The following is a 15936-nucleotide window of genomic DNA, read 5'->3' on the forward strand; positions in this document are numbered from 1 at the left end:
TACTGATATTTACATAAAGATTAACAAACTCAAAATGGATTTGGATACTAAGTTCCTTGCAAGTATGATGTTTTTATGCAAGGTAATTGAGACATTTAAGTATGTCTTTTCTACTGTAGTTCAATAAATTTGATTTATCGAAAATCAATTAATGTTTTATCAAATACAGACAGTAGTTTCATTTTGGTCTCATGAACATCTGTGAAAGTAAATAGATTTTAGGAGATGCAAAGTGAAAAGAAACCATTAAACCAGAGATTTTTTTTCTCAAAAACACACTTTATTTACAAGGCAGTTTGTATAAAAAACGTATGAAAAGTTCAAAATCAGTGTATAAAAAGTGTTTGTACTTGAAGCTAATACAAAAAGGCAGCAAATAACAAAAACGTTATTGCTCAATGCTTTTGATTGGATCTTAGTATCAAAAAAGGCTGATTGTAATATCAAAAAACAAGCCAACTACGTATAAAAGCAACAATCATTTCAGTGTTTAAAAACTAGAAATACCAATGTAAATTTGATTACAAATCGTCATACAAAAAAAGTGTTTATGAAAACATAAAGAAATGTTGAATATCATCTCGAGGGCAACTTTGGACCTTGATTTGAAAATGTTCGGTAAACTTTTGAAGCAAATACAAAAACAAACAAACACTTTGTTCTGTTGAAATTCCTGCATAGTTGATCTAAAACCTGAAATAGTGCTAATACGAAAACGAAAAAACTCAACGTTGTGGTTTCGATCTTGAACGCTTTTGAAATGGCAACACTACTAAACTGGCAGAGTACACTAGATATATGACTTAAAATTTTGAGTTGAATTCACAAACTGGCCTAATTTTGTAGGCATCGGGCACAGTTTGTTTTAGCCAGGAATACACAGCAGTGCTATTAGTCTGAAATACATACAATGTCTGCGAGGGCAGTTTTGTTTGTCACCCACTACAAATCTTTGTCTGGTTTTGGGCGTAAGACTCGGATAATGCTAGGAGGACATGCGCTCCTTACAATTAACACACATTTAGCGAATAAAAAAAGTGAGCAATACTGGGGGCAAACACTGGCAAAGGTGCCCGTCATAGTTAGTTAATTATTATTCTTAATACAAAATAATAATAAATTACTGCAAATTGTTCCTTATATTAAAATCCATAAAATTAGAACCCACATAGACAATTATTTCCCACATATAATACAACATATATAATACAATATTATTAAATTCGAATCAGAAATGTAGAAATAAAAAACAAAACATATATATATATATAAAACACAATGTCTTTGGTTCCTTGAATGATGGCACAGCTTAAACATTGGCGACCAAACATCGACTGTGCAGTCTACAAACAAAAATGGCTTACAGCCTCTCCCAAATAATGTACCACAAGTGTAGGGACTGTTCCTCTTTTTACTTCTTTTCAGAATGATTGTCTTCTCTCACTCTCCCTCCTCCTTCCCTTTCTATTTTTGTCTCATTATGTCTCTCTCTCGTTCATATGACCAGAGCTCGCGAAGAATAATTGCTGAGGTATTTGTGCGTGGCTTCGGAGGGCATCGTCTGCTCTTCCGTCTTCCCACAAAGCACCTGTTCCCATGTGTTCAACTGCTGTGATGGAGGAAAGAAGAGAGAGAGGGGAAGTGAGGATGGAGAGAAGTACAACAAACTCAGAGATGAAGGTGATTGGTCAGGTTTTGCATAGCCTACGCTGGTGTGTCTAATAAATCATTACTTTTACAAGTTTATGGTGCAATTCAGCACCTGGAGTCATAAAGCCAAATATGTGCTACTACCAAATGCTACTATAACGTTGTACAAACCAACCACGCAAGTAATATTCATACATTAAAGAGACTACATACAGTGGAAGTCAGAATTATTAGCCCCCCTGAATTATTAGCCCCAATGTTTATTTCTTTTCCCCAATTTCTATTTAACAGAGAGAAGATTTTAACACATTTTTAAGCATAATAGTTTTAATAACTCATCTCTAATAACTGATTTATTTTATCTTTGTCACGATGACAGTAAATAATATTTGACTAGATATTTTTCAAGACATTTCTATACAGCTTAAAATGACATTTAAAGGCTTAATTAGGTTAATTAGGTTTACTAGGCAGGTTGGGGTAATTAGCCAAGTTATTGTATAATGATGGTTTGTTCTGTAGACAATCGAAAAAATATATAGCTTAAAGGGGCTAATAATATTGACCTTAAAATGTTTTTTTAAAAATTAAAAACTGCTTTTATTCTGGCTGAAATAAAACAAATAAGACTTTCTCCAGAGGAAAAAATATTATCAGACATACTGTGAAAATGTCCTTGCTCTGTTAAACATCATTTGGGAAATATAAAAAATTAAAAGGGGGCTAATAATTCTGACTTTAACTGTATATGCATTTTCAAGCATTAGTCACTTTTGACAACAGCCCCAAACGAAACTTTTGTTATGAAGTGGTATTTTAGAATGAAAATACTCATCCAAAATGGCGTTTGTATTGCGTTGCAAAAAAATGAACTCCATCACTCCATTATACAGTGTTAAATGCATGATATCTGACCCTTTGCACTCACTGGGCATACACATATTTTGCCGGCATCCATACTTGAAGTCTACTGGTTGTGTAATGTTTATATAGTATTGGCTTGATGAATCAGGAAACGATATGCAATAGTCTAGAAGACCAATCAGAGAGTGATCGTGGATGGCCATGCCTACATTTTAGAAAATCTCCATTTCAATCTAAATTAAAACTGGGTCTTTAATATTTTTAAAATGCCCCATTTTTACGGGTCAAAGATGCTCGAGTAGTGTGGATGCTAGGCGTAAACTTAAGCGTTTCAAAACTAAAAATGCATTAAGGCTGATTTATACTTCTGCGTTGAGTGATCGGTGTGACCGTTGACGCATGCCTTGCGCGTAGGCGTGCATTTATACTTCTGCGTGCTGTTTGTGTTGCTCTGCAATAACACTTCCAAAACGCTAGCTGGCAGTAGGCTTTTTTGTTCCTCTGTGTCGAGTTTCTTAGCGGGTGTTTTTTTTTCTTCTGAATGCTACATTAATGTACAAGTAGCTAAAATGCGCTTATTCAGAGGCAAGAACCGGCAGATGTGCAACAACTTTAGTCATAAAGTAAACACAGAAGTTTCTGTGTGGAGCTCCTTTACGGGACTCAACACTTGTAAACACTCACTAAATCGGCCCACACTCATCACATCTACCAAGCCGACCATTCACAGAGCTTGCGCTACGAGTTATTGCGACATGTAGTTACATTTTTCGAGAGGTGCGTGTCAGCATCAGCCGCGGCGAGGGCTATGTGAATATACAAAGGCTGCGCCAGACCATACAAGTGCGCTTGACGCAGAAGTATAAATCAGCCTTTAGTGTTAACGACGGCTTTAAAAAAATCTAATTTCTTGGGTGGATAATAAAAGCCTGTAGACAGATCAAACAAATGCTTAAAATGCCGAAACTGCTATTCTGTACCATTATGTCAGTATCTGTACAGTGTTAATGCAGATCTGTACAGTGTATTTGCTTAATGTTCATAATAGTGCATCTTCTCCTATTAATTATGTTGACAATAAAAGCTTGTAGACTAATTTTCCATTCTATTACACATCAATTGAATGCTAATAATCGTTCAGTCTATAATACTAATAATAATCATAATAATAAATGTTCAGTATAATGTCGAAACTGTTGTTGAACCCTCCAAATATAATTAATAAAGGATCTGGTTCAATCAGATTGTCTAATGCAGGGGTGCCCAAACTCGGTTCTGGAGGGCCGGCGTCCTGTAGATTTTAGCTCCAACTTGCCTCAACACACCTGCACGGTTGTTTCTAGAAAGCCTAGTAAGAGCTTGATTAGCTAGCCCAGGTGTGTCTGATGGGGATTGGAACTAAACTTTGCAGAACACCGGCCCTCCAGGACCGAGTTTCTAATGTATCTGAAAAAACTTGAAATATTTTGTTCCAGAAACTCTGTAATTTAGGACACATAACAAAGGAATGAGACAGATTGGAATCTAAAAATTATTCCCAATTTTTGTCAGTAGCTTGTGCACTAGTGTGAGCATGTTCAACAATCTGCTGGATGCAATTCATGCAATTCACTTAATGGCCACCGGTGTCGCTAGTATTCCACATATAGTGCAAACATTGCATTGAAAAGTTAAATGCGAAATTTTCTAATAGTCAAACGTTACGAGGGTTCCTTATTTACTAACACTGCTGGTTACACTTAGAACTAACATATAATTCTGAATAAAACATTACAAACTAGCCAATCAGAATGTATGTCAGTAGCATATTGGTTATTTGCTAAGGCTTTATCGGATGATATTGTAAATTTAATTGTGCACAATAATTTCCCCTATTTTTAAGTTTAGATGACCTCATCTAGCGCCCACTAAAATAATTTGAAAAGTACAGTAAACCCTGTTGCGATGTTTAGTTTTTAACGCTTTTTAGGAGTAGTTTTACAATTTTTTTAAAATTATACATTGTATAATAACGATACATTGGTGTACAGGAGTGAATATGTAAATATTGTACCTGCAAAGGACTTCCAATGGGTCTGCGGGGCAACTGGGCAGCTTTGTGTCCGTCCTCAGTCTTCTCTGTGTTGGGAAGCATTAGCACAGAGCTAGTCAGCAGATCCTACATAAAAAAACAGCCATCAAACATTAAAATAATACTGACAACTATAGCATTCGGCGTATAAAAGTGAAACAAAGATACTCACAGGCATGTCATGGGCAGAGCCATTAGAAGGGAACAGCTGGGTGTGAAGATCTTGCCCCTCCCACTGAAGACACACTGACTCTACCTACAAATCCAAAAGATTCACAATTATTACAACAGTTTTTGACTATACCAGGCGAGATTGACAGTACTTATCACACAATGTCCAATTCATGCCCCCTATTCTGGCACAAATAGAGTTTAACTGCATGCTGATATTACTAACAAATTCAAATAGCAACGCACAGACAAGGCATTTTTACATTTGTGCTATTTGAATATCACATTCAAATGAAGGGGCCCGCATTAAGCTGAACTCACCTCCTGTTTGATCTTCTTCAGAGGGGGCTGGTCCAAATGCACCCCTCCAGCATTGATCTCACACTCCTGGGGCTCTTGTTTAATGGTGCCAACCACTCCTGAGTCCAGCGAAGGACTGTGGACCTGCAACCAGAATACAGTCTTGAATAAAACATTTCAAAGTAGTTATGCATAATGTAGCATTAGCATATTGGTTGCTGTTATTAGAGTTTTTTCTGGTGCATGATATTGGATATTTAATTTCGCCTCAGATAAAATTTAGATGACCTCATCTAGTAAGTGCTTTTGGAAATCCCAGTGATTAATAAGATTTTATACTGTTTCTACAGTTTCATAACATACATCCTGTTGAAATGTCTTTATTTTTAGACATTGTTGGTGTTTTCTGCAAGCACATTGCCTGTTTTTCTATAGATTTTTTATAGTATATTTGTTTTTTATATACATTTAAATGATAATGATTATAATATATCAAATAATCTATATAATGTTCTTTGAAAATAATATAATAACATTTGAATAATATTTTAGACAGTTTTATTATGCAAACAGTCCCCAGGATATTTTACCTGTATTTTAAATTATTCGGATGGAAATTCACTGGTATTTTTGCCATGACATTTTCCATTATTTCTTTGGATTTTTCTTTACAATGTAAATTAATTTAGATTTTTAAATGTATATTTTTCCTCTGAGTGCTCCGGTTTCCCCCACAGTCCAAAAACATGTGGTATAGGTGAATTGAATAAGCTAAATTGGCCATAGTGTATGTGTGTGAATGCAAGAGTGTATAGGTGTTTCTCGGTGTTGGGTTGCAGCTGGAAGGGCATCCGCTGTGTAAAACATATGCTGGATAAGTTGGCGGTTCATTCTACTGTAGACCCCTGATTAATAAAGGAACTAAGCCAAAAGAAAATGAATGAATGAATGACTATATATATTTTAGAATACAACTAAATAATAGTATTGATAATAATATTGGATGTTAGTTTATTTTTATGCTATTTTAAAATAATATAATAATAGTTCATTCCATTTTACTGCTTAAATGTAAAATATATATATTTTATATCATTGATTTTATAAAAAAATATTTGATCCTATTATAAAATTATGCGTATGTACTGTGTATTTATTTGTGTTCTCAAAAAAAGAGTCTCACCCTCTTCAGTGGTCCATATTTGCTGTCCTGCATTGTCAGTGAGGATTTGAATGGGGTGGGTGTGCGAGGAGAACACTCCATGATCGAACGCCTCAGGTTGGGGGTTCGGAACCTAAAAACAGTCATATATACATTATCACTTAACCCCTGTCTCATAACCATCCTCTATAACAGGGGTGTCCAAACTCGTTCCTGGAGGGCCAGTGTCCTGCATAGTTTAGCTCCAGCTTCCTTTAACACACCTGCCTGAAAGTTTCTAGTATACCTAGAAAGAGCTTTATTAGCTGGTTCAGATGTGTTTAAATGGGGTTGAAACTACAATATGCAGGACACCGGCCCTCCAGGACTGAGCTTGGACACCCCTGATCTATAACCTCAGTTATTCTATCTCTATAGGAAGTCTTAATCATAAATGATATCAAAAAGGGCTCTTACAGCTCATTTTCCTTCTGAGGTCGAAGAGCAAGGTCTTGCTGCAGTGCTTTCTGGGAGCAGACCGGCGATGGCGTGACTGGTATATTCTGACTGTCTGAATCGGGACTCACTGAAGCATTAAAGAACTGCAAACAGAAGAAAGGGAGAAAACAATCAGATATTAAACTGAAAACCACATATTTAACATTCAAAGGTGTAGGAGGACGTGCAAATGAGGTCAGAATCAGCATAAATTCACACATAAGTGTCAGTAAACAGTTTTGATACTGTCAGACTAGGCTAAAAGCATGTTAAGCTATTGTATGATTAGAGCATACTAGCATGTAATGAAGAACTATAAGAGGAAATGAAAAGTATAATCACATGCTGAAAATCATACACCAATCACCCAGTGCTCATTAGACATTTATTTCATTTAGGAAAACAACACGGCGGTCCTTCATGCACGATAAACTAATCTGATATTCAAGTCAAACACTATCTTTAGTGTTTGACTGATTTACTGAAAACAACTGAGCAAAATCAACAGTGCTACTGATTACGCACTCATTCCAAAGAGATAAACGTGTTAAAGCATTATAAAAGTGTAGCACTAATAGCTGATGTGATACAATTGAATAAGTTAAAAGCGCTCATGTTTGCTATAAATGTGGTTAAGTATGTCGACGCGACCTTTTGATGAATCCTACGCATGTTGACTAATGCACACTGATTCGTATTAAAGTGAACAGATTGATTCAGAGTCATTTGGGTGACTCAATGCGGTTTCAGACTACCTGAGAGGGAGAAAAAGGCAGGTGTCTGATGGATGAATATTTGGGCGTAGAGCAAAGAAAAGTGGGGGCACTTCTGTTGCCGTTGTTTGCAGGCGAACCCTGACCGGTTTGAGCCTCCGTTTTAGGGTGTTTGTTGGCCCAGACTGATGGGGCCTATGAAAATGAAGGAGGATACTTCACCCAAAGGGATAGTTCACCCAAAAATGAATAAATACTAACTGTTTACTCGCCTTTCGTGTGGTTTCCAAAACATTTAGGAGTTTCTTTCTTCTGCTGAACACTAAAAAAGACGAGCTGAAAACCTGTAACCATTGAGTAGTATGTAGGAAAAACAAATACTATGGAAGTCAATGGTTACAAGTTTCCAACTTTCTTCTAAATACCTTCTCTTTTGTTTAATAGGAGAAAGAAACTCCAACAGGTTTGGAACAGTTGAAAGGTGAGTAAATGATGACAGGATTTTTTGAGTAAACTATCCCTTAAACGCTGGATGCTAGCTGATAAATACATGGTCACTGTTCGTTTTAGATCTAACGTAGGACACTAATAGGCTCTTACCGAATCAATAGCATCGATAAACTCTGGTAAAGTGGAGCTGGAGTCATTATTTGGGCTGTTCGTGTTGCCATGTGCGCTTTCTTCAGGAAGGCATCCTTGCTCTAGGGATGGAGCCGGGACTGAAACAACAATGCCAACAGAACTGTCCGCCAAAGAGCCTCTGTTCCAGCCACCGTAGCCGTTCATGGAGATCTGAGTGGGGGGAAAAAAGAGCAAAATTAAGTGAAAGAAAGAGAGGAATGCATGCAGGAAAAGCGGTCAGAGAGAAAGGGAACTTGTCGAGTTGAATGATGTGAAGGGTTGGGAGGGGGTTCGCAGTTGCACAAGGAGTTAAACAGAGCTTGTGGTGTGATAAGGTGCAATTGCATCATTTAGCCAAGCAGTTGAAGCATGTGAAATAGACCCCCAGATGCTTCCTCCAATTAAGCACACACACACACAGAGACACACACTTACTGGTAGTGCCTGTTGTCCCTTAAGCTCGTTTTCTGTTGACATCAACAGCATCTCAATTTCTTTCACCCTCTTTTCTTTTTCGGGGTCCTCGTCGCTGTAGTGTCTCTATATCAGAAGATAGCAAAGCGAACTCAGTGGATGTTTATTTGGCCCAAACTGTGAGTGAATTTAATGATTATAAATGGTAAAACTGATATGAAAGCATGTATTTTTTGAGGGATTGATATAAAAATATATAAACCCATTTTTAAAATTTATTGCATATATTTAAATTATCAAAAATGATCAAAAAGGATAATAAAATAACACATTTTAAAGGATTCCGACCAAAAAACAGTGTAGACTAGTGTAGATACATTCCTGAACAAACTAAATCACTATAATGAATTTTTTGTATATATCCTGTATGAATGTGTTTTTATAATTTGGAAAGAAGTATCTTATCCTCAGTAAGGATGAATTTATTTGATCAAAAATTATAATGGGCGACGCAGTGGCGCAGTAGGTAGTGCTGTCGCCTCACAGCAAGAAGGTCGCTGGTTCGAGCCTCGGCTGGGTCAGTTGCCGTTTCTGTGTGGAGTTTGCATGTTCTCCCTGCGTTCGTGTGGGTTTCCTCCGGGTGCTCCGGTTTCCCCCACAGTCCAACGACATGCGGTACAGGTGAATTGGGTAGGCTAAAGTTGTCCGTAGTGTATGTGTGTGTGAAAAGTGTGTATGTGTTTCCCAGTGATCGCTGTGGCGACCCCAGATTAATAAAGGGACTAAGCCGAAAAGAAAATGAATGAATGAAAATGATAATAATAGAGGAATTTAAATAATATGAAAATGTATATTTTGAATTTGTAGTACATACTGTTGTTTTACGTTTATTTGTTCTAATAAGGATGCATTTATTTGATCAAAAAGGATAATAAAAGTGATATAATGGTAAACTGTAGAATTCAAAATCACTCCAAGCTTCAATGTCATGTGATCTTTCAGAATTCATTGTAAAATATTTCTTTATCAACACTGAGATAAAAACAGTTGTGCTGCTCGAACATTTTGTTATTTATCCGAAAATAACTGCTTTAATGCATCCTTGCTGAGTAAAACTACAAAACAAATCAGATCATTTGTTACCTGGATAGCAGCAGTGCCATGTTGTGGGAAGTTCAAGATGTTTAACTGAAGAGCAAGTGGAAATGGCACCTGAACACGAGAAAAAAGAACAGTGTTCAAACATGCTGACTAACTATGGTGTTGTTTTAATAGGTAAACATAGGCTACCTACCCGTGGTGATTCAGTGTAGTATGGATACTGATTGCTCATGGAAGAGGCAGGCATGGATGTGTTGCTAGGTGTGTGATTGTAGTTCAGGAGGTGAGGTTTAGCGTAGCTGTTGTTTAGCGGAGTTGGGCTGACTTTAGCAGCGTGCTGCAAGTAACCTTCTTGCTCCACTTTCCGCCGCATAGTGGAGTTCCAATGATTCTTGATGGCATTATCGGTTCTGTTGATAAGAGAACATTAAGAGATTGTCATTATCACATGTAAACATATACAATATAAGTAATTAAGGGGAACATTCACGCAATTATTTTTTATTTAATCACTATTTACTCACCCTTAAGTTCTCCCAAACCTTTATAACTTTCTGTTAAGTTACTTTTTTCTAGAAGTTACTTTGAGGAGAGCTGAAAACCTGTAACCATTAACTTCCATAGTAGGAAAAAATACAATGAAAATCAATGGTTACAGGTTTTTAACGTTCTTTAAAGTATCTTCCTTTGTGTCTAACAGAATAAAGAAACTCAAACAGGTTTGGAATAAGTGAAGGGTGAGAAAATTGTTCATTTTTGGGTGAACTATCCCTTTAAGCAGCATTCGCTTACCTTCCCGGAAGTAGCTTGGCAATCTCAGCCCATCGGTTTCCAAGTTTCTCGTGCGCCTGGTAAATAATCTGATCTTCTTCCTCAGTCCAGGACGTCTTCTTCACCTCAGGGTTTAGATGGTTGTGCCAACGCTCTCTACACTGCTTTCCGATTCGCCCCTTTAAATGCTTTGCGATGACTGACCAACGTTTGGGGCCGTACTTCTGAACCAACTCGATCACCTGAAACCGTTAGAACAGAAAAGCATGAGTTAAAAGTGGAGAGGATTGAAGGAGGAGGCCAGAACCAGCCTAGAGAGAAAGGGAACTAACATTGCATAAGTGTTTCAGGATTGCACACAGATACAGATAGTGGTATTATGCTGAATATCTGCTAAATACACCTGCTAATGACTTCTGCTGGGTCGTAAAAATGACGATAAAATGGAGAAACACCTGGTCTCCCCAGTTAATCATTACAACACAACACCCGCACAATGGATCTTTATTTTCCCTCTCAGCTTCTTTTGGTTGCATGTGATTTTTCTGGTTTGTGTAATGCAATCCTGTGGCTTAATTTTGGTTATCTGAGGTAACATATTGGTTGTGGTATGGTTATTTCGTGCTGGATTTTATTCTTACCCGTTGGTCTTCTTCTTTAGTCCACGGTCCTTTGATGAGTTCAGGGTTGAGGACTTTCTGCCAACGATGCTGGCATTGAACATCTGTTCGATTCTGTGGAACACACACACAAGTACAGTTAGATAAACAGAGAATGGAAACTAAAGTTGGGTTGTCAATGTGGTGTGTGACTTCAATAAAAGTAAATTGTTATGTTTAATAATAATACAATGTTCTGTGCATGAGACCCCAGGTGTTTCGGAAACCCCACAGAGAGAGTGAATCAGAAATGAAACAGCTTTAGTTTCTGATTCTTGTTCATGTGTTGAAATTGCCACATTGCGATCATTGTCTAGAGTGTATGTGAGTTGTGTTTGTGCCTGTGAAACTATATGCATATGTTTCTACCTTGCAGTGCACATTTGTATTTTGTGTTTTTTGTACATCCGTGTGTGTATGCAGGTGCACAGTGGATTCTGAAACCTTGCCATTCCCTCCCCCTCTAACCCCCCATCTGACTCTGTTCCAAACTAGGCCAACCAATGAGGAATACCCAATTATGCAAAATCCTCCAAAACGTGCACACACTTCTGCAGTACCTGATCCTTTGGCTATTCACATGCAAATTCTCATATATAAAACACCACACCTAATCACATAACCTAATCTAACCCCCTAAAGCCTAAATACACAAGCCACATTCGTACACACACACACTTTATCCCAAAATCATAGACACAAACACACATACTCACCGGTAGAAAGCTGGCGATGACTTTCCAGTCTTCTGAACCATGAAGCTCTACCAGCCTCTTCAACTTTTCATCCTGTAACAGTCAGACATTCAACAGTCAAGAATTAGACGCAAAATTATTAAATAAATAATACATTATCAGTGTTACTTTAACACCACACAAAGGGGTTAGCAGTTTAACTAAAGGTAAAAACAGAGTGATACATTTGTTAATGAACGCACAGGATACAGTATGGAACAAAAACAACCTAAAAAACTATTTTAAAACATTTTTAATGTCAAAGCAATGCAAAAATAAAGCAAATAAATTAACAATTACTTATTTGAATATTAATAGATGTGGTAAAAATGTGTATATATATATATATATATATATATATATATATATATATATACCATTAACAATTAATACACTATATGTGTATTAGGGTTGCACGGTTTCCCGGTACTATGGTAGTATCGCGATACTATGGTGGTGCCACTGTAGTTTGTAAACGGTAGTATCGTCATTAATGATTTATCTACAATACATAGTGTTGCATGTGGAAAAGTCACTAAATTGCTTACATGTTTGTGCAACAAGAAACCATTTAATTTTAATAGTCTGTGAAGCCCGTTAAGGTTGCAAAACTGTTTGGAATTTGTGCCTATTATGGTTGTCTATTGCACGTTTTCTAACGCTTCAGTTCGAACGCACATCTGAATTGGTTCATTTCTGTTCCTGTTAATTTGATTTAGTAGCTACAACAACCGTGACAATCTCTTTAAAAGAACGACTCACAAAGTGACATGTTGAATTACTTTGGATTGTTACCTGATAAGACTGGAAAAAATAGATTAAAAACCCAAAATAGCAACAGGAAACATTGAAATATTTTTTGACCACTTTATATAGGCTAATTTTGTTGGAAAAAATCGTTTGGTATAATTTGCATCTTTATTTTAATATATTTTTTGTTGGTCAGTTATCTACAAAATAAACAAAAAGAATGAATACATTTTAACTAAAGTGAGTAGCAAATAATACTTTTGGCCTTAAGGGAGTTATAAATTAAATTCAAGTAGGACTATTATAATATAAAATATAGTATTTCTGACAATTGTCTTTATAATTTGAGTTTGGAATTACAGTATCGCAATACTACTTGGTATCGTGATACTTTAGCTGGTATAGTATCGTACGATTTATTAATGGTATCGCGACAACCCTAGTGTGTATGTGTATTTATAATTTACTGATATTTGAAATTGGTCAAAATGCTGTTATTAAATATAGATCATTGTTACTATATCTTTATAATAAAGATGTTAATATATATATATATATATATATATATATATATATATATGTGTGTGTGTGTGTGTGTGTGTAATTAAATATAGATCAATGAGTTAAACTACTACAACAACAAAAAAAAAACACTTCAACAATGGCAAAGAGCAGTTTTGGTACCTCCTCACGGGTCCAGCGTGTCTTGCCGAGGTGGCGTTTTCCTGTCTTGGCATGAGGACCGTCGTAGTCATGATCATAAATCTCCACATCATCATCATCTTCGTCGCTACTGTAAACACTGGGGGGAGAGAAAATGATCAACTGTGAGATAAAGAGAGTAAGGTATCAAAGAGGAGGTGGGGGTGGGGGGTAAATAATGAAACAGCAAACAAAGGGTAAATATAGAATAAATAACAGAGGGAGCACTAATTAAGGGAGTGGGGAGGTACTTGAGGAATCTTCATGAACCAGATGTGTGTCGGTGACATACACAAATAGCACCCTTTCTCCTCCATACGTCTATCACGCGTTATAGAAAAATTAAGCGATAACACAGTCAACACAAAACTGGAGTGGATGAACCAGTACAGCCGGCAGGTTAGGGTGCAGGGGGACACACTCACAGAAACCTGTTCTGGTGTTTTTGGTTTCCACAGAAACAGCAAGCGTGTGCGTGGACTGGCACTGTTTCATGATAGAAGCGTGTTTAGACCTGCACAGGTACTGTCAAAACCATCTCACCTGGCCGGCTCTGGGCCAATCAGGATGAGCACAAGCAGACGTGGAGAACAATGTTCCCCTTGCCTTTGTGCCACAGGTGTATGTGTAGATTTAAACCTCATGTTTATACTTAATGCGAGTACTCAAAACAAAAGATAAGGATGATAGCTCGCTGCATTGATTACAAGTGTTTACACTGAAATGTAAAACTCAGAATGCACCTAGTTCAAGCAAATGTGTAGTCAAATATATGGTTTCAACTTTAGTGTGCGCTGAGTAACTGTACTGTGACTTTAAATATTTGTCAAAATAGTCTCACTGTGGCTGAAAACTAATTCAGAGGGATTTTTGAGTAGTTTATTATTAGCTTAAGTAACAAATATAACCAAATAAGTACTCTCCCTTTTATCCCGTTGTGTGAACTTAATATACATTAAAGTTTATTTAACCTTAAACGCTCTGAAATGTGAAATAAACTTAAAGGGACAAAATTAACCTGCTGAAACTAGTTTTGTTTAATCTTTTATCATAATATTTCATCAAAAGAAAACAGGCAAAAGGAACAGAATGACAGCCGCAGTCACCATTCACTTGAATGGAAACAAGATGCAGTGAAAGTGAATGGCTCCCGAGCCTGTCAGACCCTCACTCGCATTCTGACTCATTTTAATTTATTTATTTTTGTCCAACGATAAAGTTACACTAGCTACGATCAACATAAGAGTGTGTGAACGATGACAGCATTTCATTTACGGTCGAACTATCCCTTTAAGACTATAATACCACGTTAGTTATTACAACCGACAAATGTAAAGCGGATTTAGAAAACTCAGTGATTATAATCCATCCGGCTCACGTGTAATCTCAAAATTAATCCAAACGATATAATTCAGAGCCATTTTCGCAAAGTTAATAAAACTCATTTAGTAGAAATAGTACGCGAACATACCGAGATGTTTTTTTTTGCAATCGCCCGCTATTTTCCAACTACGATACACAGCCGCTGACATTGTGGCTCTCCTCTGTTGTTTCTGAATCTAAATGAGTGTTCTTCTTTTTGGGGAAGTACCGATTCTAACCTTAACCTGTCCAGTGGACTCGCACGCGCAGGTGGATGAATGAAAATGTAAATGAACGCGAGCGCGAGACCACCGCGCGGGCGCGAGCGGAGAGCGCACATGCCATCCACCTGTTCAGCGCGCGCGGCCACAACAAATGCCAGTTCGCGCAGAGTTGAGTGCGATTATAAAAATGCAACAAAAGCTCTTATTTTAGGCATGCCTTTTCTGAAATACAGTGTTCTTAGAACAAACCGTTTATACTTGTGTGCATATACCTCCATGTGGCTGTGGAGCGCGTTCTCGCAGTATAAGGAAATACATGCGCGAAAGTTTTCATCAAAATGCATAAGTTTTAAAACTCACCTGTGTCTGTGCCGCCTCGCCATCCCGCTGTTCAAGAGGAAGGTAGAGATGTGATGGTGAGTGCGCTCGGCTCAAGTGTGCTGAAGTGGAGTGCTGTCAGCTCCTCTTCGAGGAGGAAGTGCTGATATTAAGCTCTCTAGTGGAGTGTGCGATATTGTAAACAGATCCATCAGACAAAGCTGGGCTGTCTTTCTCCCTCCCGCTAAATTTGGCGCCTCGGGTCTTGCGCATGCGCACCATCCGCTCGACTATTCACTGAGCAAAGCGCCTTTTGAGCAAGAGGTCCGCGCTAATCGTCCACTGTTGTGCTTTTGGAACAATTAAATTGTGTTTTCGGAGGTAAAGAGGCAGGGAGGGGTGGCAGCGCGTTTCTTGGAGGACAATGTAGACTCTGTGGGAGTGAAAGTTTGGCAAACAAGGAGAAACAGAGCGTGAGGGGGTCCGGGCATCCTCCCTCGAGTTTAGCGCTGTTTCTGCGGTACTGAAGCTGCTGTAGCTACTCTAATGAGTGATGGTGAGAAATACAGGCTTGTGGTTCCAATCGCGATTCCCTTTAACGGATCCAGTTCGATTTTTATGAATATTTAATACTGTTAAAAATATGGTGATTAAAAATAATAACAATTAATATTCGTTTTTAGATAATCAACTAATGGTGTATTGAAATGTTGCATTTTTGTGACATTTTGCCGACTTTTAAATTTAAAAATGTAAATCAGTAATTAAAAACTTCAAACAAAATAGTAAAACGTAGTATCATAAATATATAACATTTAAATATCATATAAACACCAAATAACAAGCTACTGCCAATACAGTTAAATAACTAG

General features: G+C 37.4%; 1 protein-coding gene across 3 annotated transcripts; it reads right to left on the bottom strand.

Annotated features, from left to right (window-relative positions):
- Positions 1–266: 266 nt before the first annotated feature.
- Positions 267–15312, bottom strand: myb (v-myb avian myeloblastosis viral oncogene homolog). Of its 3 annotated transcripts, XM_056449518.1 has the most exons (16): positions 15107–15312; positions 13143–13260; positions 11691–11762; positions 10957–11049; positions 10337–10557; positions 9738–9954; positions 9587–9655; positions 8465–8569; positions 8009–8200; positions 7451–7603; positions 6675–6799; positions 6240–6351; positions 5078–5200; positions 4758–4841; positions 4568–4672; positions 267–1609 (listed from the first exon to the last, which is right to left on the bottom strand). In XM_056449518.1, exons 1-16 carry the CDS (start codon positions 15127–15129, stop codon positions 1496–1498), a joined length of 1926 nt encoding a protein of 641 aa, XP_056305493.1. In that variant the 5' UTR covers positions 15130–15312; the 3' UTR covers positions 267–1495. The 3 variants fall into 3 exon arrangements, with proteins under 3 accessions (XP_056305493.1, XP_056305490.1, XP_056305492.1); XM_056449515.1 differs by lacking the exon at positions 7451–7603 and having other exon boundaries at positions 268–1609; positions 15107–15308; XM_056449517.1 differs by lacking the exon at positions 7451–7603 and having other exon boundaries at positions 268–1609; positions 4758–4837; positions 5074–5200; positions 15107–15308.
- Between the last annotated feature and the right edge of the window lie 624 nt (positions 15313–15936).

This window comes from Danio aesculapii, chromosome 23 (genome assembly GCF_903798145.1).
Source record: "Danio aesculapii chromosome 23, fDanAes4.1, whole genome shotgun sequence".
NCBI lineage: Eukaryota > Metazoa > Chordata > Actinopteri > Cypriniformes > Danionidae > Danio > Danio aesculapii.